Source organism: Betta splendens, chromosome 16, assembly GCF_900634795.4.
Source record: "Betta splendens chromosome 16, fBetSpl5.4, whole genome shotgun sequence".
NCBI lineage: Eukaryota > Metazoa > Chordata > Actinopteri > Anabantiformes > Osphronemidae > Betta > Betta splendens.
Window position 1 is genome coordinate 7,409,566 of NC_040896.2, and position 25,861 is coordinate 7,435,426.

General features: G+C 44.2%; 6 protein-coding genes across 10 annotated transcripts; 3 read left to right on the forward strand and 3 right to left on the reverse strand.

Annotated features, from left to right (window-relative positions):
* Positions 1–210: 210 nt before the first annotated feature.
* Positions 211–1,401, reverse strand: glrx3 (glutaredoxin 3). The gene has a single exon (XM_029128178.3). The coding sequence runs from the start codon at positions 1,399–1,401 to the stop codon at positions 427–429; it is 975 nt and encodes a 324-aa protein (XP_028984011.1). The 3' UTR covers positions 211–426.
* Positions 1,402–1,434: 33 nt separating this feature from the next.
* On the forward strand, positions 1,435–10,384 carry bag6 (BCL2 associated athanogene 6). Of its 3 annotated transcripts, none has more exons than XM_029128174.2 (25): positions 1,435–1,571; positions 2,274–2,368; positions 2,444–2,561; positions 2,800–3,014; positions 3,340–3,411; positions 3,491–3,613; positions 3,694–3,887; positions 4,172–4,304; positions 4,673–4,873; positions 4,961–5,183; positions 5,411–5,461; positions 5,680–6,032; positions 6,115–6,187; positions 6,280–6,617; positions 6,734–6,986; positions 7,083–7,252; positions 7,362–7,415; positions 7,536–7,644; positions 7,807–7,931; positions 8,151–8,285; positions 8,484–8,540; positions 8,633–8,845; positions 9,092–9,199; positions 9,269–9,415; positions 9,685–10,384. In XM_029128174.2, the coding sequence occupies exons 2-25, from the start codon at positions 2,288–2,290 to the stop codon at positions 9,778–9,780; spliced, it is 3,642 nt and encodes a 1,213-aa protein (XP_028984007.1). In that variant the 5' UTR covers positions 1,435–1,571; positions 2,274–2,287; the 3' UTR covers positions 9,781–10,384. The 3 variants fall into 3 exon arrangements, with proteins under 3 accessions (XP_028984007.1, XP_028984008.1, XP_055359005.1); XM_029128175.2 differs by having other exon boundaries at positions 4,961–5,051; XM_055503030.1 differs by having other exon boundaries at positions 1,450–1,468.
* LOC114842564 (tetraspanin-13-like) lies at positions 8,290–14,580 on the reverse strand. 3 transcript variants are annotated; one of them, XM_029128184.3, is made up of 10 exons: positions 14,258–14,580; positions 13,117–13,284; positions 12,881–12,961; positions 12,691–12,804; positions 12,511–12,621; positions 11,848–12,424; positions 10,919–11,162; positions 10,735–10,825; positions 9,252–9,391; positions 8,290–8,843 (listed from the first exon to the last, which is right to left on the reverse strand). In XM_029128184.3, exons 1-6 carry the CDS (start codon positions 14,318–14,320, stop codon positions 12,350–12,352), a joined length of 612 nt encoding a protein of 203 aa, XP_028984017.1. In that variant the 5' UTR covers positions 14,321–14,580; the 3' UTR covers positions 8,290–8,843; positions 9,252–9,391; positions 10,735–10,825; positions 10,919–11,162; positions 11,848–12,349. The 3 variants fall into 3 exon arrangements, with proteins under 3 accessions (XP_028984017.1, XP_055359007.1, XP_055359006.1); XM_055503032.1 differs by having other exon boundaries at positions 11,402–12,424; XM_055503031.1 differs by having other exon boundaries at positions 10,919–12,424.
* A 297-nt stretch (positions 14,581–14,877) lies between these two features.
* LOC114842560 (natural killer cells antigen CD94) lies at positions 14,878–18,098 on the forward strand. The gene is made up of 7 exons (XM_029128180.3): positions 14,878–15,117; positions 16,272–16,346; positions 16,428–16,535; positions 16,603–16,755; positions 16,836–16,999; positions 17,148–17,260; positions 17,667–18,098. Exons 1-7 carry the CDS (start codon positions 15,057–15,059, stop codon positions 17,809–17,811), a joined length of 819 nt encoding a protein of 272 aa, XP_028984013.1. The 5' UTR covers positions 14,878–15,056; the 3' UTR covers positions 17,812–18,098.
* A 221-nt stretch (positions 18,099–18,319) lies between these two features.
* Positions 18,320–20,923, forward strand: LOC114842559 (natural killer cells antigen CD94-like). Its single transcript, XM_029128179.3, has 8 exons — positions 18,320–18,457; positions 18,640–18,708; positions 18,977–19,033; positions 19,113–19,220; positions 19,393–19,578; positions 19,654–19,808; positions 19,921–20,039; positions 20,186–20,923. Exons 1-8 carry the CDS (start codon positions 18,394–18,396, stop codon positions 20,331–20,333), a joined length of 906 nt encoding a protein of 301 aa, XP_028984012.1. The 5' UTR covers positions 18,320–18,393; the 3' UTR covers positions 20,334–20,923.
* Positions 20,767–24,554, reverse strand: gpatch4 (G patch domain containing 4). The gene is given in 9 exon segments (XM_029128176.3): positions 20,767–21,708; positions 21,710–21,938; positions 22,066–22,116; positions 22,243–22,358; positions 22,863–22,979; positions 23,290–23,382; positions 23,492–23,565; positions 23,669–23,747; positions 24,423–24,554. Coding segments are annotated over 8 exon segments (1,257 nt in total). The 5' UTR covers positions 24,423–24,554; the 3' UTR covers positions 20,767–21,210.
* Positions 24,555–25,861: the final 1,307 nt, after the last annotated feature.

Here is a 25,861-nt window from a genome sequence, read left to right on the forward strand (position 1 = left end):
CCTTATTTTACATGGTTTTATCGCGTTAACAACAGCAAACAAACCAAATATTTGAGCCAATGTAACTATTGGCTATGGAAAAAATAGTTTTACTCTCTTTTCAGGTGAACAAAGGTGACAGATAACCAAAACAATTATTCCCCAGAGTCAGACAAGGAGGTGGTGTTATAACCAATCACTAGCTGCAGAGATTTGGAAAACCACACCAAGCACAGAGGTAATTAGTTTTAATCTGATGCACAATTTTAGTAAATACTTTCTCATCTGCTGTTTCATTTTTGATGTCAAGCACATGAATCTATCCACATTCTGTTCTAAGCGAACAATTTCATTATTAACTCTACATGTTTTAGTGTTGGATCGGTGACGGAAGGTCGATCGGTGGCAGACTGTTGTTCCCTGGTTCTGATGGTGTGGCCGAACCACCTACGACTCCCCCTTCAGCACCGACAGCAGGTCTCCGCTCTCTTTCAGTTCCTTGACTATGTCCAAGCCTCCGATCAGCTCTCCTTTCACATACAGCTGGGGGTAGGTCGGCCAGTTAGAATACGTCTTGAGGCCCTGACGCACCTCTTCATCCTGCAGGATGTCAAAGGTGTCATAATCCAGTCCGGTGCCATTCAGAATCTCCAGTATCTGCCTGCTGAAGCCACATTTTGCAGCCTCCTTGTTGCCTTTCATGAACAGCATGACTGGACTCTGGTTGATGATGGTCTTTAGGCGGTGTTCCAGGGTGACAGCCTTTGGGCAGGTGTTCTCCAGCTCTCCAGACTCAGCCAGCTCCTTCACTATGTCCAGTCCACCCACCAGCTCTCCATTCACATACAGCTGAGGATAGGTGGGCCAGTTGGAGTAGGTCTTGAGCCCCTGGCGCACCTGCTCGTCGGACAGGATGTCGAAGCTGCTGAACTGGATGCTGTGCTCCTTCAGCAGGGCCACGATCTGCCGGCTGAAGCCGCAGCGGGGCTCCTGCGGCGACCCCTTCATGAAGAGCATGCAGGGGGCCGCGTTGATCAGCTTCTTCAGCCGCTGGTTCGGGTCTGTGGCGCTGCCGTCCGCCCCGCCGGAGCCGCCGGCCACCGCCAGGCGCTGCACCATCTTGGTCAGCTCTGGAGCGTGGGCGCCGTCCAAGCGGTCCACCTTCTGCCCACTTTTGAAGAAAACGAAAGTGGGGACAGATGCGATCTCATACTTCTCCGAAACCTCCGGCACCGCTTCCGCCTCCAGCCTGACAAACGTGGTGTGCGTGTGCTCCTTGGCCAGCTCGGCCATCACGTCGTTCATCTGGCCGCACTGAGGAGCCCATGCCGCCTGGAAGTGCACCACAGCCAGGCTTTTTCCTGCTTTGGCTAGAAATTCTTCAAACTGTTGTTTGGTCGTTGCCTCCACGAGATTCGCCATTTTCCTTCCCCAGTGCAGCAGTTCCGGCGTCGCCCCGGCGTCACATCCGGCACACTGGTAACTTCTGGCAAGTACCGGAGCTTCAACTAGGAAGTCGTTTGCGTTTTATTTGATTAAAAGAAACGGCTACATACACTGGACAAGTCAAAAGAATAGTGTGGCCCTGTCAGGTAACTGCTGAAAACGCAATGCCAATAAGCAAGACACAGCATATTACCGCTGGTGTATCAGGTTTTATCATATTTAGCATTAGCTTAGCGACGTCTGCCTGGTTACCAAGTCACGCTAAGCTATGTCCTGCTAGCTCTAGCTAACGGTGTCGGGCTGGGCAACGTTACCCGTTTAATGCTAGCTTTAGTGCAGCGAAATGACACTGGTCAAAGTGCTGCAGATTGATATTGTGTTTCATGGTCAAGACATAGCTAAACGTGTTTTCTTAACGTAGTCAAGCCTTAGTTAAGCCAATTAGCTAGCTAAGTAGCTGAGATTATGATGCTAACGTTTGCTAAATGACGCTGTTAAGGTTAGCATAATATAGCATATGTTTGTGGTTTGTTTTTTCATTTGAGGTATTCGCTGTTTACAATATATATTCTGATCCAGGTTAAGTAAATACATTCTAGGAATTTAACTGTTAACCGTGGCTAAGCAAAATTACGAATTTCCGTAATCACCGTCATCTGAACGTGTAATGTGCAGCATAGTTATAATTATAAAGATTTGGGGCTGATGCTTTGCATCACAACGCAAACAGCCCTTCAACTGTAAAAATCTGTTCTGAACACATGTTCACAGAACGTTATGACAATAACCGTAACAACCGTTCACTCAACAATCCTTTGTCTTTGTCCCTGGACCTTGTTGTTTTATAGGATACAGAAACACAATGGACGAGCAAACTGCAGAGATAGAAGTCACAGTGAAAACATTAGACTCCCAGAGCAGAAGCTACACTGTCGGGGCTCAGGTAAAGTCATTGGTTTCTTTTCCAGGGTGAATTTTGAGATTATGTCTGCCTCACACCACTTGCATTTTTTTCTAGTTGACAGTAAAGCAGTTTAAGGAGCACATTGCGCACTCAGTGGGAATCCCTGTAGACAAACAAAGGCTGATTTACCAGGGCAGGGTCCTGCAGGATGAGAGGACTCTGGCAGACTACAGTAAGTAAGAACGGCTTCACTAAAGAAATGTGGAGCTTTATTTGAGGACCACCTATATGTTTCTTATTTGGCTTCTTATAAAGACTCTTCTTTTTTGTTTTTCTGATGTTCCATCATTTTTGTAAATGGCAATTCAATGAGTTCTGTAAATCACCTATGATTCCCAAAAGCTAAAACTCCTTTAAAAAGAAACATAACCTCACACAAGATGTCATCTTTTTGTCTCAATGTATTCCAGATGTGGGTGGTAAAGTGATACATCTTGTAGAGCGGGCGCCCCCTCCACCCTCTCAGCCTGGCTCCGGCTCAGGAGGTTCTTCAGCTGACAGTGGTCCGTCCCCGTCCTCCCAGGGAACATCCCAAGTGCCTCCACACGATCGGAATGCAAACAGCTATGTAATGCTTGGCACTGTTAACCTTCCAGTCAACATTATGGACCCCCAGCAGATACAGGTAGGTCTGTTCTTTCCAGAGACAGTGTTTTTTATTGTTGTCTCTGCCGCAGAGCAGATGCAACCCAATAAGATTGTAACATTTTATCTTGGAGTGATTCTTTTTATCGTAGTGAATTGTATAAATGCCCCCACTCAGTGAAAAATGTATTGATTTACATTTGCCATCGTTAGTGATGTTTTTGGGATTGAATGAATCACTCTTCTATAAAGATGTACATAATAATGTGTTGTCCAGTGTTTCTTATAGCCAACTGAACACTTGTCTTGTGTCTTAGCTCTGCAACATAAAGAGCATTTACTCTATAATGTCCTCTTATTTAAAGATGTCAGTTCAGCAGATGGTTTCTGCTATGGGAGAGAATGCAAGGAACGCCAGAATTACAACCAGCACTGGGGTAAAATAACATATTCAGGACTGATATTATCCAACACATCGTTACCTCGTCATGTTTATTGTAACCTTTTCTGTGCCAGAGTAACGGATCTGTGAATGTTCACATTGATATGGACCAGCCAGTGCAGAGCGAGCCCAGGCTGAGGCTGGTTTTAGCAGAGAATCTACTGCGAGACGTCAATGATGTTATTCACAGAATGGAGGTGAAGCTGTCACATCTGAAGTTTAAGATTTGTTGCATTTTGAATCAACAATTAACCCTGTTGTTTGTATCTGTTGACAGGCTCGACCAAGCGATTCATCCTCTCACGCAGAAACCACTTCTGCTGCTCCACCTCCTCCCTCATCATCTTCTACGACCTCCACTCCGTCTCCTTGTGCCCAGCCCATGGACACCTCCCCACCTCCGACAACTCCCCCACCTGCACCTACCTCTTCAGCACATTCTGAGGGACCAACTCCCCAACCTGGACCCAAGTAAGACATAAATTCTTCCTTAGTGACTTGTATCATAGCATGATGTTTCACAAGCAAATTTGATCTATTTCATTACATTAACACTTTATAACTCAGACAAATTAAATTATTTTAAACAACAATCAACTTTGCAGGGTCATTGTGTAGAAATAATCTAAATTGTTGTTTTTCCTATTTTCTTTGTGTTTGTTTATGACAAATGATGAGGCATTTGTTTGCCACTGTTGAGGACAGATAACTGTGTTTACTCATGCCCAGCTTTGCCTTTCCTTTTTTTATCCTAGTCATCCCAGTCCAGCTGAGCTGGCAGAGATGTTAACTGAGCTGCGCAGAGTGGAGGAGAGACTGCAGCCCTTCATCCAGAGAGCTCACACCATCCTGGAAACAGCCACTACTGCAGAATACAACAACAACCCAGTAGGATTTGGATTCAGAACAATCATTAAATAACAACTCTTAAAACAGGACGAGTTCAAAACGAGGCTTTATTTACACACAGGAGTTTCTTTTTTTACTAATTTGTTAATGTTACCATGCTCACAATTACTTACTGATGTTATTTAGAGATAATGTTGACCATTTAGTAACAGCTGACAGTTAAACAAACAGATTGGGGAAAGCTGAGAATGTCATTAGTGTTGAAGCCTAAAGTATTTTTTGATTGACCTTTAACTTTGACTTTAGGACACTGGGGGAAGTAAGGGAGTCGTATAAGTGTTAGCAGATGATTGGTGTATTTTAGCTAAAATCCCAGAAGTATTAACAGCTGGATTGATCTCTTCAAGGAGAGAGAGGAGGACCAGCAAACTCTTGTTCTGACATGGGAGTGTCTGCGTCTCCTTGGCAACGCTCTGGTTGCCCTCAGCGATCTGCGATTGAACCTCATGAGCCCAGTGCCGCGTCACCTACATGTGGTCCGGCCATTTTCCCACTATGCCACCCCAGTCAGTCTTCCTGGAGCTGTGCACCACCACATCCCTGTTCAGGTAAGTAAACACAGGCATATTTTATTTAAATCTGTTGTTGTTGTGAAACTGTAATTGTAATCACACTTAATGCATCTTCACTGACAGATGAACCTAGGTGCCACAGTGACTGTTGCGGCTAACAGCACTGAGGGACAAGCACCACCTACTCAGTTGGCAAGCCAGCCCGAGCAGGCAGGTCAGGGACAGACCTCCCCCCCACAGACTTCCCCGTCCAATCAGCAGGCTGGGCAGGGACAGGCTGGCCCCCGGGTCATCAGGATCAGCCACCAGGCAGTCCCGGTGGTCATGATGCAGATGAACGCGGATGGTGTGTTGTCCCCTACCTGCCACTGATTGAATGCTTCACATGATCAATCCTGTTATGTCATGTTGCTGGGTGGCAGTGCATTAGAGTAAAATGTCTACTGCACGACTGCATGTCTATGTGCCGCTGCCATGAATATCTTCTGAATAATCTATTTGGCACAATGTCATTGTTTTTGCATGTTTGTTGAATAATGTGTAGTTCAAAGCATTTGCCCTTTTTGTCTGTAGGCCCGGGTGTAAACTCTGCAGCAGCTGGCCAGCAAATTCCTGGACAACCAGGTAAAACATTGATAGCTTTTCATTTTCCATCACACCGGGTGGTCGTGAAACCCACAAGTCTAAGAGAATTGTTTCACTAATTCTTGGGGGAAAAAATAGTTTTGGCTAATAATTATCAGACTAATAGTGCATCTAATTCAGCTGCTGCCCCAAAGAATTCATTTCCAACTTGAATCCAGCTAAAATCAGACACCAGTAAGCTCTCCTCCTTCCCTCAGGTGCACTTCCCCCCGACTTCATGCGCAACCTCATGCAGCAGATCAGCCAGTACGCTGCTGCTGTAGCTACGAGTGCTGCCACCGCTGCTGCCACCGGCCAACCGGCCCCACCCCAGGCCCCTCCTTCTGGCTACAGCTCAACGGCCAATTCCTCAACCACCACGACTGGTCCTAACACACCCACCACAACCCCCACTGCTCCCCCACCCCCTCCTCATACCGGCCCCCAACCCCAGACAAGAGTCGTGTTCAGCCGGCCACCATTTGCCCCCAACATGGCACCTCCACCGTTCGGCACCCGGGGAACTACCATCAATGTAAGGGCTGCCATGCCGGGCCAGCAGCAAGGACAGGTGGGAACAATGTCAATGAATTGTTAGACTTTTGAGGCTGTTTATGATGGGAATTAATTATTTTATATACCTTGCTTCACAGGCTTTTAACCCTGCGGCTCTTAACCAGATGATTAGTGGGCTGGTTGGACAGCTCCTGCTTCCAGGACAAATGGGTGAGCGGTTGTTAAATTTACACCGAACATAGCTTGACTCATCACTGATCAACAATCGTTTACAATCATGTTTATTTTTTGTTCTTTCACAGCCGGTCAAACAGTCACATCCTCCTCATCCACATCCTCCTCTTCTTCGTCCTCCTTTTCCTCTTCATCTCAGACCTCCTCCTCATCTTCTACCTCTTCTTTTTCTTTCTCTACTTCAAGTCCAACACCTCCACCTACTGCAAACACTACTAGTTCACCAAACCAACCTGAGCCTCATGCCAGTGAGCCCCAATCCCAGGAGCTGCCCCCAGACCTGAGCCAACTCCTGGGTTCTCTCCTGGGGGTGGCTGGTGCGGGCCCTGGAGGAGCCCCTTCCATCACAGTCACCACGTCTGGAGTCCCAGCGTTCATTCAGGGAGTGAGTGAATTCATGCAGCAGGTAAGTGCTTAAATATGCAATTCCTAACATTGGACAGAAGTGCAATTATTCCTAGTGATTAAGTAAATTACCTAATTTTCTAGTAACCTTAAACTAACTTTAATTTTGATTTCTAGGCCCAGCCAATCTTCTCTCCACCCCAACCTCCCTCTGGTACCACTACAAATGAAGCAGCCGGTCCAACTCCCCATGGCCCTGCAGCAGCCGAAGCCCTCAACCCAGAACTGTTCACAGGCATCGTCCGTGGTGTCCTGAGCACCATGATGGGCTCTCTGGGCCAGGCCCAGAATGACACAGAGAGCATTGCCCAGTTCATGCAGAGGCTGTCCCAAGCAACCAATATCTTCATTAGTCCCGAAGATCCTACCGGTGAGAAACTGCAGCAGAAAGTGTCACAAAATGTCTAAAATGGCAATGTCACACATCCTGACTTTATTTTTGGTTTTGTTTATTTATGGTTTTCAGGGTTTTTTGGAGAGCTGCTGATGTTGGTATGCCAAACATTCACCATGTCAGACCTGGTGATGCTGCTTCATGGCCAGCATCAGCCACTGGGTCGTATTCAGCCTCAGCTGTCCCAGTTCTTCACACAGAACTACCTCAATGGCAGAGAGCCCACAGACCAGAACATTGCTGTCAGTACCACTCACCACATATCAGTGTTCTTTTAAATGATTGCATTGAATAGATTGTGTGATTTAACCCTCACACTTGTGTGACACTAACTGTGTTTTGGTTTCCCAGGATGCTGCAAACAGTCTTGTTGATGAACTGGAGGAGTACATCACTGAGAGCTTTGTAAGTTCTTGATGCCAGTAATTCACTACATATCATTTCAACTAATGTAAAACTTGACGATTGTGTGGATTAGTTGCACATGTATTTTCTGAAAAATCTTATCTTCTACACCTCCCACAGCGAGAGTCTTCTGTCACGGTGTTGGAAGGTGTCGATATTACTCAGACCAACATGTCATTCTTCAGACAGCAGCTAACTCACATCGCCACACACATTCTGCGCTGCACGGGTAAACCTCAGTTCATATAGCAACCTGTTATCGTTTTTCCACTTTTTCAGTAAAATGTAAAAATTCTTTCTAGCCCCACTGGGGACGAGAGAATTTGTTAGGGAAATAAATTACCTGTATTATTTTTGATCATTTTAAAACATGAATACTTTTCTTCTACAGATGATTCGTTTGGGCCTCGGCTGCTGCAGATGTGTAACCAGGCACTGTTTGAATGTCTTGCTCTGAACCTCCATTGCCTGGGAGGAGACCAGAGGGCTCTGACTGCAGTCATCAACCACCGAATAGTCAGTATACAGTGGTTCAGTTTCCTCAGATTCTGCGTTGATGCAAAAAAAATTGATAAAATATCAGATGCTTTTCTTAGTGGTGAGAACACAATTTACAGATTTGATACATAATTTTTCCCCTTCAACAAATGAAATATAGACTATGTTGCATATTCCACCTAACTTTGAACATTTTTATTAGGGTTCAAGCTGTATTTCCTTTCACTTTTGTTTCAGCGGAGAATGTCTAGCGACATCAGCCCCAGTCTGGTGAACTGGGTGACCAGCATGATGACGATGAGGCTGCAAGTCATTCTGGAGCACGTTCCAGTCTCCCAGGAGCAAATCCAGAACTACATAGTCCACACGCAGGTAATGACATTTAGCTTTCAGATATTTACAGTTTATTGGCTACAGTCTTATATTCAAAACCAACTTAGTTTTCTTTATATTCATGTGTAAAGGTTTACATACAGACAACACAGACCTTTCCATCTGACGGCTGTTAGCATATCATGTTACTTTTTAGCCTGAAACAACTAATAAATAATAGATGATACTCTTCCACAGAGAGATCAGTCTTCTGCAACTGGCACACAAGAGCTTGAACAAGCACAAAGTGCAGCGGTGAGTATGACGTCTTTTTCACTCACGTTCACAATTTAGGTCCTGCTTTGCCATTTGAGGTCCCTCATTTTTCTGTTCACCCCTTTTTTAAGATCGGGGACACCCTGTCACCAGCCGCAGCCACCACCGCAGAAGAGGCCATGTCTGTGTCACACGATACAAGGGCTTCGTCACGGGACACGAGGGTGGTGCCTGGGGACCTGGGAGCCACAGGAGGAGCCGCACCGTTGGGTGGCAATAGAGCAGCAGCAGGAGCTGAGGGAGGGAGTGAGGAGTCAGAGACCTGGGCGGCTGCTGTCCCCCCTGTAAGACACCCCACATTTTTATTAGTGTTTTTTTTTTATGAAGCATTGTTATGAAAATGTATGCAGATGAACAACATTTTTGGCAGTTTTAAAAGAAATATTTACTCTAATTGATGCTAATTTTCATTTCAAGTCCCAATGACATGAGTTTATCTTTTTATTAAATTTAGTTTGAAGCCAAATTCTGCTTTAATCCCAGTTGTTAAATTATCACGGGCTTCTTTTGTGTTTTTGTACATGTTGCAGGAATGGGTGCCCATCATCAGGTGTGATATGATCACCCAGAGGAAAATGAAGGCTCAGCCTCCGTTGTCAGATGCCTATTTGCATGGCATGCCAGCGAAACGTAGAAAGGTAGAGTAGTAACCGTCAGTCGCCTGAACGATGATGTGTCGGCTGTCCTCACCTTTTGTGTGTTTTCAGACGGGACAGGGAAGTGGAAGCCTCCTCTCCCTTTCAGATGCAGTGAGCCAGGCAGCCAGGACAGCAGGAGTGAGGCCCATCACTTCTGCTGAGCGATTACAAGATGACCTTGAAACTCAGGAGCTGAAGGAAGCGTATTCAGAACAGGTCAGTGAACATTAACAATCGCACGTTTCAGTGAGTTTAGCGTTCATTTAATTTTTATACAAAAAGGGTAATTCACTTTTTGTTCTAAATGATTAGCTGATCAATTGAAGTCATTATAAACAAGCTATCACTGACTCATGACACTGTTGTAAACCTGTGTGTCGCTGAGTAATTACTGCCGTTTGTTTCCAGGGGAAACAGTGACTGTTGACATCTTACATGCTGCTTTGTCTCAACAAGATAACAGCTGTTCACCCTTCTGCCCCCAGGTTAAATCAGACATCAAGAAACGTGTGAGGGACGACCAGGATTTCAGCTCTCAGCAGTTCCCCAACACGCACAGAGCCTTCTCTCCAGACTCGTGATCATGTTCAGCTCATTATCAAGCGGCAGTTTTCTCATTATCGTTTTCTTCCTCCCTTCCATCCAGCTGTCGCTCAATGCGGCGTCTAGACTACATGGAGAATGCTAATGTGTCCCTGTGCCTATTTATTGCTTTTTTTCCTTTGAGCCTGCTTTTGCTGAAAGAATACTACTCATAAAAACACATTAAATTTACAATTGACTAAGATCTGCTCACATTAATTCTGTTCAGATACATGCGTATGTCTGTATTTCTTTTGTCTTTTTATCCTCGTCTTGCTTCGTTTATATGATCCTGAGTTCTAACCATATTATTTTTACTCTGTCTTCTCCAAATTCTTTAGTCTGCTTCATTATGGACGTGCGGTTTGGTACAAGAATGTACAGGAAGCCTAATAAAAATGTTAAACTAAAAAAAATAATTTTGACTCTGGGTAATGTCTGAAAAGGGTTTAAAAGTAAACTAAGGTAAATTAAAATGGCTGAAAAATTACAAAAACTAAGAGTAGCTACAGATTGTTGTATTTATGTATATCCATCAGACTTTTAATTGGTTTGTACACTAAGAAATTAATGTAAAATGTTAATAAAAATGCTTCAGACAAATTTCAAGTATTTGTTTATTCAAATTATAAATTATATACAGTAAACTATATGCAGTATATTTTTGTAAGCTCTGATTTCTATTTCTAGTCAGTAAGTAACCTTTTAAACAACCAATCCATTGGACTATAGGACAATAAATGGTTCAATAATTTACTGAAGCAAAATATTTTAAACAAATTAATGCCTTTTTCCTAACAAGCTGTTAAGTTGCTGATTCCTTTTTATTAAACTGAGCGTAAAATTGAAGCATCACTTTGTCTCAGGCTAAAATCAGGCAATGAGTGTCCAAAATAAAAATCTGAATGTGCTGTTACTGGAACTTCCCTGAGTTCTAGTCACCATGGACTGACCTTGTTATGATTCTCCCTTGGCTTGAGGTTGTTTCCACCGATAGAGACCGTTCATCTGCTCAGTGGAGAAGCAGAATCAGCTTTACTGTGTCTGAGATGGAAACAGAAGAGCAGGTCACATCATTTACTCCTGTAAAACACAGCGTCACTTATGAAAATACTCTGAAGAGCATTTCACACTCACCAATGCGTCCACTTTGTGGCTTATTGGCTGTAGTTATTCAAATACTCTCGTAAAGTCGTCAAATCCACGCAGACTTCGAATGTTGCAGCCGATCACCTGGTTCCAATTGATGCTGACAAGTGCACGCCCCACAGCGACATCTAGCGACCACGTTGAGTCAACGCACCGTGAACCTGCACAGACGACTCACGGACACTAGATGTCGCTGTAACACGAACCAGTCAATTCAAAGCATTGACGGGGTCTGAAATACAAAACAGAGAAACAAAGATATATAAAAATGGGTCGAAGACGACTACAAAGACACAAAAGCTTTAAATAGATGGTCATAAACAAGTTTGCCTTTAGTTTAAACACTTCCAAAATAAAGACGTTAGAACCAAAGCTGTGTTAAACAAGGGTGAACATGGAAAGACAAAAATAACTTTACAAGGTCAAGGTCAAGAAGCCACAACAAGATTAACCATAATAAACATTACTCACCACGTGTTTCCAGAGTTCCCCAAATGACATTTGACCCTGTATCAGCAGCCAGTTACTTTCTACACTTCACAAAAGTTTTAAGTATAAAAAAAAAAAAAAAAAAAAAAAAGAAGGATTTTGGGCCCCAATCTGATGTAGAACGCGCACACACACACGAACACACACAAACACACACATACGCTATTTAAGTAGTGACAGCAGCTCCTGGTTGGCATCCTGATACGAAGGCATGGGAACCATGGCAACCGTTCATATGACACGAGCTGTGAGTGAACGTGTTCTTATCAGCACCGTATCGGAGGCCGTTTGCGTGTTCTCCCAGTTTGCATGTTTATCTTAAGGAAATAAGAAGCTGTACAATGACGAACATGAAGCCATAATGTCCACATAAACATTAACTAACTGTGCATGCGTGGTCTGAACACGGCTTCTCAAGCAGCACACACCTTATTTGCGTTTGGTGTGTTAGAGCTGCAGCCTCCAGGCTTCACCTGCTTCTCCTGCATGGAGTCATGAGAAGCTGCAGCACAGCCTGAATAGACTAAAGGAGCAGCTGTGGACAGTCCTCCGCTAATAAAAACAGCTCCTGTGTTTGGACATAATGCACCCGTTTATTGTAATTTGCAGCAAATAATAATTAAGTCTTTTCCTTTAACAAAGGCATCTGTTGAAATAAACTTAAATATTAAAGTGAATGGTATTTACCATTTACTATTTAAAGTGACTAAGTCTATGATTTGTGTTTTTATGAAGTCAAAATTAACAAACATGAATTCGAAAGCAAGAAAACAGCTTTAGAGGCTTTTTAGCGATGGCTCGTTCCTTCGTTCGTTGTTTAGCTTCGTGCAAGCGTCTATGACGCTACTCGTCTGCACCACTTTCAGCTGAATTATTCACTAATACAGGACAAAAACCACCACGAGTGTGAAGAGTGTGTGGTTATAGGGGTTATAGGAAGGCTCCAGGGTTCGATCTGGGATCCTTGAGGTTCCTGTATCTGCGGGCGAGCCACACGCCAAGGATCTGAAACAGCGCCAACACGCGTGCGTTTAGTAAATATGCAGCATGACGCGTGACGATGCGGCCGGCGCCGGTGACCTTTCACCGACCTCTGTGAAGCTGAAGAAGAGGCCGACGCCGCCCACGAAGCGCAGCGCCTCCCCGGCGTAGCGCTGGATCATGCTGGAGCAGGTTTCACAGGAACGGGTGGCAGCGCAGCTCTGGACAAGAGGAAGCACATGTGAGCGCCTCAGTAAGCACCAGACCATAATAAGCACCCAGACACTCACCGCAGCACACGCGTCGCTACTGTTCAAGGACAGGAAGCCGCAGCAGTTCAGTGTCTGCTCCACGTCGCGCTGAGTGGACTTGGACTTGTTCCATCCGGCCTCGAGCAGGTGGTTCTGCGCGCGGGGAGACAGCGGCGTAAACGACAGCATGTGTGAAGTGATTGGAGTGAGTGGAGCAGACAAACGGTACCTGCTGCTCCTTATTCAGGGCCAGACACGCGCAGGACACGGAAAACTGCAGCACAAACACTACGAACAGGACGATCATGTACTGGGTCGCGTTTAGGAAAAGAAGCTGCTTCTGCCACGCGACCAGTTTAAAACCAGTTCGGCAGAGGATCCAAACGGTCTGAGCTGTGGGATGTTGACTTTGCTCCACACGTGACTGACTCATCCTCACCCACTTTAAACACAGCTGAAGGATACAAAGAAGAGCAGGACCTGGTGGTGCTTCAGGGCCCCACACAGCCCCACGAGGGCCACCAGGAACAGGAAGACGCCCACGCAGATCACCACCGCCACCACCCGGATGCTGGACACCAGACCCACACATTTCCCCCCGGCGGCGACGCCAATCAGCAGCAGACTCACCAGCTGCAGGGAGAAAAACGAGGAGGAAGAGCAAACAGCCGATCAATGAAGAGCAGAGCATTAGCAGCGCGGCCCTAATGGTCGCAGTCTGAGTGTCTGAATGTTAGTGGAGTCCCATCATAAAGTGACTAATGCACACGGAGCAGCAGCTCATTGGCCAATGAGTCCATTAGACAAACAGCGCAGCTGAAAAGTGTTTGGAGTCATTGTTGTTGCTTAGTGCTATCTGAGCGCTGGCCTCATGTTGTACCCACCACCTGTCTGTCTGCCTTCATGCCCAAACCTGTCTGCCTCCACGCCGGCACCTGTCTGTCTGCCTCCACGACATAAACCAGCACCTGTCTGCCTCTCACCTGAACCTGTCTACCTCCACGCCAGCACCTATCTATCTACCTCCACACATGCACCTGTCTGTCTGCCTCCACGCCAGTAACCAGCACCTGTCTGCCTCCACGCCAGTAACCAGCACCTGTCTGCCTCCACGCCTGAACCTGCCTACCTCCACACGTGCACCTGTCTGTCTGCCTCCACGCCAGCACCTATCTATCTAACTCCACACATGCACCTGTCTGTCTGCCTCTACGCCAGAAACCAGCACCTGTCTGTCTGCCTCCACGACATAAACCAGCACCTGTCTGCCTCGACGCCTGAACCTGTCTATCTCCACACATGCACTTGTCTGTCTGCCTCGACGCCAGCACCTGTCTACCTCCACGCCAGAAACCAGCACCTGTCTGTCTGCCTCCACAACGGCACCTGTCTGTCTGTCTGCCTCCACGCCAGCACCTGTCTGCCTCCACGCCAGAAACCAGCACCTGTCTGTCTGTCTGCCTCCACACCTGTCTGCCTCCACGCCAGCGCCAGGCCGCTCCGCGTCACCGCCAACCGTACAAATGACGTCTGCTACTTTAGGACTTTCGTTTCACTTCTCGCGTGTTCGGCTTCGAGCCGCCGCAGCAGAAACGCTTCCACCTACCGCGTAGAGGATGTTGAGGGCGCAGAGCGCGTTCCTGGTGCAGGTGAAGCCTCCGCAAACCATCGCTGCTCTCCGCACAGAACCTAAAGAGACGGACGAACTAACTTCCAGCCCGAGAGCTTTTCCTGTGACGCCGCGTCCGTCGCTCCGCTGTTGGTTCGCTGCCAGGCGCGCGCGTTTCCTGCTGCGCGCTGATTTGTCGAAGCCTGGACTTCACCTGACGAACGTTTTTCAAACTACTTTTCAAAAGTAAAATACATTTTACTATAATAAAAATAATATAATTTACTTACTACTGTTTATATTGCGTGTTTGTGTTTACTTAGTCCAAATTAATAGCATTTCACAATCTTATATCGTTGCTCTATTGCGCCGCCTTGTGGTTGTACGTAGGCGCTACAGGCGTCTTTTGGTCATGCTTTTATTGGTTTTATCTGGTTTCTTACATTATTATTGCAATTTAAAAAGTATTTTGCTGTTTAATCACGAACGCAGACAACAGCTTTTAGTGGCGAAGGAGAATTAGTGAGGACGTGTAACAACATCTGCTGGTGTTTCTAATTTTTTGTTTAACACAAACAAATGTGACAGGTTGTCCCTTTTCTTGTAGAAACGGAAATGAGCCACAACACAAAAACATCTGTTCGGGTCTTTCATAATCCTGCCAAAAAGAAGAACTAGTCAAGAAACTGTTTCCTTTTTCACCCTTAGGAGACAAACTTCACACAATGACGACGAATTTTCATTCATCTGCTGCTGAATTTGAAGCTGCGACTGAATTATCGTCTCAGACGAAGCGATGGAAGAAGGACTGAATTATAAGACAGTGACTTTTATCAATAATAAAGTTTCTGTATATGGTGAGTTTTTGAACATTATTTAAGTCTTTGTACTGAAATGTAACTGTGACCGGGGGGGTTCTGCGTTGTGTAGTTTTATAAGGATCGACTCAGCCAGGATTCACGATCGTCCAGTTTACTCTGACAAACAGAAATAAAATAACAGCCCACAACAGAGTAAATGTCGGCGTTCTCTCCTGCACCCCTTCCACCGGAGTCATGACATAAAGGGCTTGCGCGCGCTGCAACGACGTAAATTATTAAAATACGTAAAATGGATGAAACATGTTCACATACCTGATAACAGAATGAAACAACAACTCACACCACAGTAAATGCCCGCCCTCTCTCCTGCACCTAAACGCACCAGACACAGACGCTTGATTGAAGTTAGCACGACTTCAAGCTAGCGGTGTCGATAAACAAAACTAAACGAACACGAAACTCTGGGATCTAAAAGTATTGACATATTGTACATGTATAAAACGGTAATGACTGAGATAACAAATATAAACAATCTGAACAACACCTAATATAAAACTATTGGACACCACACACGTCTCCCACCGGGCTCATGACAGGAGTGAGTGTGGGAGTGCAGCCCACGTTTATCCCCAATGCAGAAAAAAACAAAGAAGAAGAAATAAAGACGAGGGGCTCCAGTTCTGTTACTATCAGGTATAACATATATAATTAGATATAGCATAATATTATTATATAGTTCTACAATCAGATTTTGTGTAATTATAACAATATAACAGTATAACCCAGTTACACAACTACAGATACTTCAACAGTTTTAATCATAATATATTTATTGACCTCTGATCTTTGTTTAAGTTATTTGTGTCATAGTTTATTTGGTGGGAGAGCAGGTCAGGTTTTAGGTTTTAAGGAAGAAAATACTTTTCTGGCAACATACAGTTATAACTTATTCCAGATGTTGAGTCCCTGCTTTGCTCTAGTTAAAGGCCAGCTGTGATAGATGGGAGATTAATGAAAAAGTGATCATATGTTTATAAGACATATCTCTGTCACACAAATATTTGGTTAACTTAGCTAAAAGTACATTAATGTTACACATGAAGTGGAGGTGTCTGCAAACTCCAACACAATGAGGAAGTAAAGCAGCAACAGCACCGTCCAGGATCTCATGAGTTCAGCTTCTGTTGCAGAGATGCCAACTCACACAGAAGTAATCTACGATGAGGTGAAGACGGAGGAGCACGCGTGTGATACCAAGCGCTCAGGTCAGTTGTGCCTTTCCTGCATAACGAGGATGCTTCACATGTACACGCTCTGATGTAGAATGAACTGACTTGCTTTCCTAGAGAGCCAAACTAAGGCTGCAGCCCGTCCTCAGCTCCACCTGGTGGCGGCAGGTTTGGGGGTCGCTTGCGTGCTTTTGCTCTGCACGGTCGTCGTCCTCTGGATCAGCCGTAAGTGTCTGTCTGTGTAGCTGGGACTTAAAGTGACTGATACTAAGAGCTTCCTCCCTGACCGCAGTGAACACAGTCATGTCAGAGGCAGAACGGGAAAACATCAGCCTGCAGAGACAGAAAGAGGAGCTGACCAAGCAGAGGGACAGGCTCAACTGGACCTTTGAAGCGGTTCTGGAGCACAGGCAGTTTCCAGTGCATAGCTACTGCCCCCAGAACGGTAAACCAACCAACAACACACAGCAGTGGTACAGAGGCAGTGAGACCCCGACATGCTGACACTATGGCCTTGTTCAACAGGAGCCTGTCAACCTTGTCTGGACCAGTGGATTCAGTTCCAGTCGAACTGTTACCTGTTTTCAGGAGGCACGTATTCATCCAAATGGAAAACCTGGGAGGAAAGTCAGAATGAATGCAAAACCTTCACAGCAAATCTGCTGGTGATTGACAGCCAGGACGAGCAGGTTGGACCTTCCAGTCTCAGGATAGTTTGTAGATAACATTTCCACTAAAATCAACTAAATATATCTAATGCTGCACTGAAACTACACATTTAAACCAAACGGCCACATACGGAGCTAAAATAAAGCTTCCCATCGTGTGTCTCTGTAGGAGTTTATCAGTAATCACACCAGACGGTACTGCGACGACAAGCACGGCTACTGGATCGGTTTAAGGAACACGGGCCGGTGGATGTGGTTGAACAAATGGAACTTAACCGTGTCGTAAGGCCATACACACACACACACACGCACACACACACACACACACACACACACACACACACACACACACAAAACAAAAACACACAAACACAAACAAAAAAAAAAAACAAAACACACACACACACACACACACAACCCCACACACACACACACACACACACACACACACACAAACACACCAACACACACACACACACACACACACACACACACACACACACACACACACACACGGGCACAAGCACACAACACACACACGATACCTGAACTGTACGCAGCATTACTTCAGACATTCTGGGAGTTCACAGTCTGACTCAACGAAGGTTAATCAACAGAAACACACAACTTTTACTCACTGCATGTTTCGCCACAGACAGACACAGACACTGCTTTCTTCCTTCTCTAGTTACTGGAGGACAACAGCGAGTAGCACTGTCTCATGTGGTCTGAGCCTGCCTGAAGTTGATCCTCTGGCCAACTGGCAGAACACGGGCTGCTACATGAAGAACCGATGGATCTGTGAGAGAAGAGCCCTGATTAGACCTAATTAGACAGAACCGGGCCCGATGAGCTCATCGGACCCGGCACCGCCTGAGCGTGCTCTAAACCAAACCACCGACTAAAACAATTCACAATTATCATCCATAGCTGGAATTACTACGAACATAGGAGTCATAAATGTTACATTGTGGTGTTTGAGCAACAGAATCAGGATGTTAACACAGATAAACAATAATTAAACAATATATAAACGTGTGTAGACAAACACATTTGTACAAATGCAGGAATGTGTATAAATGTGTTCATGTGTAAATTGATTAAAAGTATTTATTACTTATCAAGTTTCTTTGTGTTTATTTATTTAAAAATTCCCCGTCACACGTGAACTGATCACGTATTAGTTGACGTGTGTTCATCAGCGTGTTCAACACTGACATCTTGTGAAACCACTGACGCTTGGTTCACTGCAGTAAAGCAAACAGAGAAGTTGCTTTTCATATTACACAGAGGGAAGAGGAAACGCCTGGTTTTTTACAGGAACAGAAGCAGAGATTCTGCCTCAGCGCCACCTCCTGAAGCCTCTTCTCTCATTGTCAGCTCGGATTTAACATGACCCACTTTGTTGTTTGAGGATGGAGGAAGAAGTAAATTACTCTGAAGTGGTTTTCAAAAGTAAGAGTCAACCAGCTCCAACGGGTGAGTGACCACTGCTCTACAGGATTTATATGGCTTTCATTTGAATGATATTTTTATTGTTATAATAGTAAAATGATTGCTTGTATTTCAAATAGCACTTGAATCAAATCTTAAATGATGTATCTTTAATTATGGGGCCACAAGGTCTGACATGGAGCTGTTTGATTCTGTTTCTCTGTCAGAGGCGAATCACGACTTGACTGTTTATTCTTCAGTCAAACGTGAGAAGAAAAGTGTTGATGTTTCACCAAGTAAGTTCTGAAATATCTGATATCTGTTCCAGCTGAAGTTTTATACCCCAAACAACAAAGTTTTAAGAAGTTGTTTATGACTGGCTAAAGGACCATTTCAAATTCAGCGAGATAAACATCTAATATGCAAATAAGTGTATGTAAAATCTAATATGTAAATGAATTAAACATGGGGCTCAGTTTGAACTGGGACTCACGCAAAACCTTTGTGTTGTGAAACGTTGTTCAGCTTCTATTGTGCTTTTCTCATTTTCATGTTGTCACCCAGAGGCAAATAAAGACGCTGGTGATTCCACAGACAAGAGGAACATTAGTACCACACAAAGCAAGTTAAACATCTGATAATTCATTTCTGGTCTCAGTGGAGCTGTAAAAATGACTGAGGTTCTTCTCACTGTGAGCAGGTGAAGCAGTTAAAGCAGCTTCACGCTCCCCTCACTTCCGTCTGTTAGTGGTGTGTTCAGGGACACTCTGCATCGTCGTAGTGCTGAGCATCATCGCCATCGTCTACAGTAAGTGTCAGCCTGTTACCTAACGCTGCTGGAGAGTTCAGCTTCCTCTCAGCATCTAACGTGCTGTGGTTTCTTGAGAAATCCTGGAACCTGCACTGAGGCTGTGACTTCAGGGCCATAAAATACCCTTAGGTACAACCTACAACTAACAAGTGTCGTGTGCTTGTCATAGTCACTAAGATGATGAATGACGGGAAAGCAAACTTTGAGGCGGAGCTGGGAAACCTGACTGCAGCCAACCAGCAGCTGATCATGGAGAACAGCATCCTGCTGAAAGACATCCACAACCTCAACTGGACCATGGGCGTCATCCTGAGATTCAACAGCTTTCCCGTGGACGCGTACTGCCCTAACAAAAGTAAACGGTGTTTGCACTGAGGGTCATCGTTCACCAAACCAGAATAAAAGACTGTGCGTTTGTGTGTGAATGCAGCGTGCCGGCCGTGCCAGAGCGGCTGGATCCAGTTTCAGGAGAAGTGCTACCTGTTCTATGAGAACGATTCTCCTTGGCGAACATGGGACGACAGCAGGACGTTTTGCCAAAGCAATGGTGCAGACCTGCTCGTTATTGACAACCCGGAAGAACAGGTGAGCTCCACGTTTCCATGGTGACTCAAAGGTTGAACTGTGAACTGGAGTTACAGTTAACCCTTAAACAAATCAAGTATAAACGTTTACATGTTTCTTGATTGAGCTACAGAGCTTCATTAGTACTAACATCAAGCGCTACTACGATGATTTTCACGGGTACTGGATGGGTTTAAAGCAAAGAGCTAACAACAACTGGACCTGGGTTGATGGGAGAATTGCCACGCTACAGTAAGATGCATTTTCTCCTATGAACCCTTGAATTTAAGTTAATATTGTTCTTATAGTAATTGTTGTACTGTACTACACCATTTAGTTCTTTGGTTTTATTAGTTGCACTGAATCCAAGTATTGATAATTCACGTTTGTGTTTGTAGGTACTGGATAAAAGGAGTATTTGGTACATCTCTTCCATGTGCTCTGATGATCCCTGTAATGAACTATACAAGCAACTGGGCCCCAGCAAAATGTTCAATGTTGAACAGGTTCATCTGTGAGAGTCAAGTCCTAATCAAGTCAAACTAGCTTTGGTGTCTTCCAGAAATACGTTCATTCAAGCGAATCTTCAAGGCATCAAACTGATGAACATACTGTAGAAGTCACCTGAGTGGAGGAGCTTTTCCTGGGGGTCAGAGGGGGTATAAGAGGACCAGTCACCAACTAACCTGCCTGCGTGCCTTTGAGCTGGGGACCTGAAGGGAACCCACAAACCCAGCTCTTGCTGTGGGTTAGGATGCTAAGCACCACGGTCTAAAATGCTTTTCATACACATAAGGTTTTGATGGTGTAAAACATTTGTTTTGAGGAGTGAGGCTGTGTAAATGCCATGATGCTGTTGTAAAGTGATGCTGGGAAACTCACTTCCTGTGCTCGACTTAGTTATTTACTCAGGTTTGGAACTTGATGATTTGCATATTGTTGTCACAAGATAAGATTAAGTTACACTATGACAGTGATGTTTAAATGTGCTCTTTTTTTACTTTATTACTGCTCGTTTCTGCAAACCTGGTCACAACAGGCCAATTAACTGTTACCTCAACAAACAGCGCTGCATGTTGTTACTTTCATACTTTATATGACAGACATAGATGTAAAAAGGTTCTGGAACTTAAAACTGTAAAAAAAACTTGAGATTACAAAACGAGTCAAAGGGGAAAAAAACTTGCATGATATAGAAAACCCTAGACTTTTGTTTTTTTTGTGTTGTGTACTTCCATGTTTTTAATTTGTTATTATAAACCAGAGGTGTCAACTTCCTCAAACAAACAGAAAGCCTTTGACATCAGTCAATTGAATCTGAGAACTCTGTTGGTTTGATCAACTGGCTGAGGAGTCAGATTCAGCTGAGGCTCCTCACAGTCCAGGTCCAGCACAAACATGGAGAAGTCGCCTTAAGAACCAACTACTCCTTGGACTTCTTCTTTTTCTTTGGAGTAGGTTCCTCCTCATTTAAACTCTGCGCTGCAGGGAGTTTGTCCGTTTTACACCTTTTTCTTTTCTGTTTAACTACCGATTCTTTTACAGAAACTTCCTCTTCTTCCAGAAAAAGCCCACCTTGGATTCTGGGATTCAAATCACAGTTGTCAACGACCTCTGACTGGGGGGATTCTGTGTAATCGCTCTTCTCTTCCTCGTTCTGATGTTTGGAGCTTTTTTTCTTCTTCTTCTTCTTCTTCTTCTCTCTAGCGTCCGTGTGCAGTTCAGTCATCTCCTCAGGTGCAGGTGAAGGCGCTCTTTTTTCGTCTTTGCTTTTTTTCTTGTGTTTCCTCTTAGTTTTGTGAGAACGGTCTACTTCATTTTCGACAGGCGTCACATTGTCCTCAGTTATTTCCTCAGCCTTTTCACTAAGTTTCCTTTTCTTCCTTTTTAATTTAACATCTGTCTTAGGATTTCCAGACACGATCAGTGTTTACGTCATTACTGTTCTGACTGGATTTCTTATTTTTTCTCTGGGGTTTACTGGGTGTTTCCTCCTGCCTCTCTGGTGTCTGCTCAGCTGCCTGAGAGGTTTTTAGAATCACTGATGCTGCTGCTGTTTGGCTCTTCCCGCCGTACTTAGCCATGAACTCAGCCTCCTGCTGCTCCAGTCTTGCCAACTTGGCGCTCATTGTCAAACCGTGCCTCGCTCCTCTGAAGGAGTTTAAAGAAAAGCATTAAAGACCTGCATTTTCCCCTTCTAAAAAATGAATTCATTTTTTATGTTAGAATCATTAGCTAGATGTAAAGTTCTAATGTGTCATTTTGGGAATCAACTTACTTGTGAGCTGTTCGGCCTCCACAGGCCTTCATTAGATCTGCATCAGGGAGCCTGTCAAGTATCAAGACACATCTTAGTCTTTCTGGACTTAAATGAACACTTCTGATCTAAGGTGGATGTGTTTTGTGTCTCTCTCACTGAGTTTGAGAATGAATTAGGTCATTGATGAGAACTTACTTGGTGGTGCTCGAAAGATCCAGTTTCTCTTCTCCTTCGTCGTCCGAACTACTGCTGTCGTCTGATTGGGTCGCTTGTGGTTCTGGCTGTTCCTGACCAGAAAGCAGTGTGGCAGACTGAAAGAGAGCCATGGAAAAAACAATCAACCAACAGTTTCACTTGAGACAGCTTTATAAAAGCGTTTCACTTTTTAATAAAAAAAAAATCATTATATCATTATACAAAAAGATGGACTAGTTGAACATATTAGAAACATTATTTCTTCCTGAATCATATGTCACCACCACAAATTAAAGCATTTAGCAAATAGCGGAACAGAATTTGACTGAACTGCCAGAATCTTGAGAATGCAAACCTACCTATCGAGTTACATGCTTTTATCATGAATACATCCATTAATAATCCAGATTAACACAAAACTGTGCGATATGTAGATTACATTTAGGACATTTTTGCATACCCACTCTGATCACTGTATTATACTGTGCCAACTCAACCCAGTTTCACTGATCTGTATTTTCTTCCTGCTGCTATATTTTTCTTCTCCTGTATCGCACTCTGCGCTGTTGTAAGACAAAATTTCCCCATTGTGGGACTATTAAAAGTTTTCTTATTCTTACCTTGACAAAGCATCCATATAGTTTGGCTTTGGCCTCCATGGCTTTCCGGGGCTTTTTGTTTGAGATCATTCCATTGTCTTCAACTTCATCTGCAGTCTTCCTTAATTTAATGCCAGTCTGGATAACAGAAAACAACTGACCTTTGTAAATATCACACTAGCTGATTTAGATTATTATGCAAAGTAAAGGAGATGTTTTTCATTGTAATGAAAGCTGAAGTGTTGTTTTGACGCATCAATCTGCTCCAAAAATATACTCACACTGACAAGATGGCTAAATGCAGCCACATTCACACATGAAGGAGGTGAATGTGTTAGGATTTGCGGGCATGAATCAGCTCTTACCCTTTGGAAATGTCTGAGTAATTATACTTAATATAACTGATGCTGGTGACTGAGCATGTTTAAATTGTAAATATGACACCTACATGATCGGACTCCACCTGCAGACTTGAAGATGCTTTATTGAAAACATGATCCCACCAGTGGAAGGTGAACTGCTCCCCTTCTTTATGACCAATCTGGTAAAGAAGAGCAGTGTATGAGTCTACAAACAGCACTGTAAGAAACCTGATGGATCCAGTTACAGAATGGAAGCAGTAGGTTCCTCCTAACCCACATATCACTCACCCCTCCTTTGTCATATTTCAATTTGACCTTTATAGCTTCTGTTCTGCCATTTTCACCTTTTCCCAATCCTTTTCCTGTAAACAGTGAAAGTTGGTCACAACAATACTAAATAATAAGCCAGTACAGTCATGATGCAACAAAACAAGATCTTTGAACTACAACATCAATACTGCTTACCGTGTTCCCAGCCGTGACGCAGGAGCTGCTGTTCAGCAAACTTTAATCCGCAGCTTCTCTCTTCTCCAGTGTCTGCCATCTTCACAAAAGGGTTTAAAAAAATTAGATCAACAGCTCAAGAATAAAAACCTCATCATAGGTCTACTGGTTGCAGATCTGCACTGGGCCAAGGATGAGCGGTGGCAGGTAAAGTATGAAAAACCCAGACTCTCTTGTTTTGTCAGCGAATCTGGAGTTTGGACCTGATGCTGGTGCTGTCTTTACATAGCACAGTTAAATCTTAATTTCATCTCTTAAGCTCTGTACATTAACTGTTTGCTGAGGCTGTGTTTAATTGCTTACCCCTCAAATGTCTGTAAAAAGCCCAGCGACGTCAAAACCTTTGTATTAACAGGTCAAGTTTAAATGACTTTATGTTTAGTTCCACAACCGACTGACTTCAAAACCCTGATCTGTTATCGTGTTTGACTGAACTAGAACTATGCATGTTATAAAAACTATCCGGTCGGTGGTTTGGTTAGTGTTTATTCCGCTAAAACAATAGTCAAATTGACTTGCTAACGCATAAACCACAGTCAGATTGTAAATTATTAAATGGTAAGTTCTTTATTGCGTCTGTAAACGTTCCTCAAAGACAACGCGACCACGTTCAATACATGTAAATAACCCGGATCTAGTTTAGATGTTGACAGCTAACTATTAGCTAGCTACATTAGATTAAAAGAAAGAACTTTAACCATTCGGCAACAGCAACCGGTCACGCGTTCTCCAAGGAAGCAGCCATGACACCGGAAATACGTCACAATAGCCCAGCCTACGCGGCCTAAGCTTCCGGATGCAGCATTGCAGGCTGCAAACGATCTTATCTTTTTTGTCTTGGTGCACTAACATACTGTACGTCACAGTATCGTTACAACCACAACACAACCATTTATTAAACGTTAAAACACAAACGTTACTTTACGAACGTAATCGATAAATATAGTTATGTACAAGACAACGGACAGACACTAGTGTGACCTTTATTGCTATAAAATCAAATCAAATTCATTAAGTCATAATAATATTTATCAGGTTGTTTCATTAAAACTTAATGTGACTTGAGCGTAGAGCCACAGCCAGTCAGTAGGTGGCAGTATTTCACACCAAACCGATCATAAGTTATTGTCTTTGACGTCCAAACCTTTCACGTTATTTTCTTCGTCTGCATAAACACTGGTCCTGGATTGACTGTGTCAGCATCTGACTAACTGAAACAGCTTCAGGCTTTTTTCTTTTAAACACAGATTATAGTTTTAAAACCTTAGACTGTGCATCAGTTTTTAAGTGTCTTAGAACAGGCCTTTTACTAAATGTGGGTTGATGGTTTTCTGTCCTGACCCTGACTCTGGAAACGAAGCCAGGTCCTGTTTCCAGAATGAGATAAATCACATAATCTTATAAATTTACCTGATGCACTTGTGCCTTCTTCTACTCTCTTCTGACTTCACCAGGAAAACAAAGTAATTCTAACATGGCAACACATCCTCTCAGTGTCCTCTCTGCCCCTGTGGCCGACAGGAAGGTATTTTATTTCCTCCTGCTCTGGGTTTCCGTGCAGCGAGGATGTTTGCTCCACCAGGCCTCTGAGCTGTCTATCTGTGTCACCGCTCAGCAGGGGGGGAACACCAGTCCTCAACAGGCTGGTTATCATGTCTGGCCCACTGTTTGTGAGGAAGCCCTCCGACTGCTGGCTGCAGAGGCCGACAGGCAGTTATCTCAGAGGAGGTTGTTACACGGCTGCCATTAGAGTGTGGGAAGTGGAGGAGAGTGTGTGAAGGTGTGTGAGAGGCAGAGTGAGAAAAAGAAGACAGACATAAAGGAAAAGAATGGACAAATATGCCCAAAAGTACCTGAACATTTCTGTCACAACATCACCACCTCATCCAAAGTCTGGTCCGTGAGGAACTGGGTCCTAGTTTGGCGTCCGGTCCAACCAATGGCAGAACTCTCCTCTAGATCAGTTGCTCTGGGCTTAATGACAACAAATCCCCCTCTGTGGGACGCCAGCTGTGCTTGAGCCTGACAGCACAGGAATAAAGTGGAATATGCAGCCGTATGCTTTGTTTTGGAGACGACAAAGGCCTTTTGACAGTTGATTGTAGCTCAATAAAATAATTAGACATTTTAAAACAATGATAAATAGAGCAACAA

Excerpts from the sequence above, each read along its gene's own strand:
- bag6 (XM_029128174.2), top strand. The coding sequence starts at position 2,288 with ATGGACGAGCAAACTGCAGAGATAGAAGTCACAGTGAAAACATTAGAC. Across the intron at positions 3,888-4,171 it reads ACTCCCCAACCTGGACCCAA|TCATCCCAGTCCAGCTGAGC; the intron begins GTAAGACATAAA and ends TTTTTATCCTAG. Across the intron at positions 7,932-8,150 it reads CAGTCATCAACCACCGAATA|CGGAGAATGTCTAGCGACAT; the intron begins GTCAGTATACAG and ends CTTTTGTTTCAG.
- LOC114842559 (XM_029128179.3), top strand. The coding sequence starts at position 18,394 with ATGGAGGAAGAAGTAAATTACTCTGAAGTGGTTTTCAAAAGTAAGAGT. Across the intron at positions 18,709-18,976 it reads AAGTGTTGATGTTTCACCAA|AGGCAAATAAAGACGCTGGT; the intron begins GTAAGTTCTGAA and ends GTTGTCACCCAG. Across the intron at positions 19,809-19,920 it reads TTGACAACCCGGAAGAACAG|AGCTTCATTAGTACTAACAT; the intron begins GTGAGCTCCACG and ends ATTGAGCTACAG.
- LOC114842564 (XM_029128184.3), bottom strand. The coding sequence starts at position 14,320 with ATGGTTTGCGGAGGCTTCACCTGCACCAGGAACGCGCTCTGCGCCCTC. Across the intron at positions 13,285-14,257 it reads CCCTCAACATCCTCTACGCG|CTGGTGAGTCTGCTGCTGAT; the intron begins GTAGGTGGAAGC and ends TTCTCCCTGCAG. Across the intron at positions 12,962-13,116 it reads ACCAGGTCCTGCTCTTCTTT|TACATGATCGTCCTGTTCGT; the intron begins GTATCCTTCAGC and ends AACGCGACCCAG.
- glrx3 (XM_029128178.3), bottom strand. The coding sequence starts at position 1,401 with ATGGCGAATCTCGTGGAGGCAACGACCAAACAACAGTTTGAAGAATTT.
- LOC114842560 (XM_029128180.3), top strand. The coding sequence starts at position 15,057 with ATGGAAGAAGGACTGAATTATAAGACAGTGACTTTTATCAATAATAAA. Across the intron at positions 15,118-16,271 it reads TAATAAAGTTTCTGTATATG|AGATGCCAACTCACACAGAA; the intron begins GTGAGTTTTTGA and ends CTTCTGTTGCAG. Across the intron at positions 17,261-17,666 it reads AAATGGAACTTAACCGTGTC|TTACTGGAGGACAACAGCGA; the intron begins GTAAGGCCATAC and ends TTCCTTCTCTAG.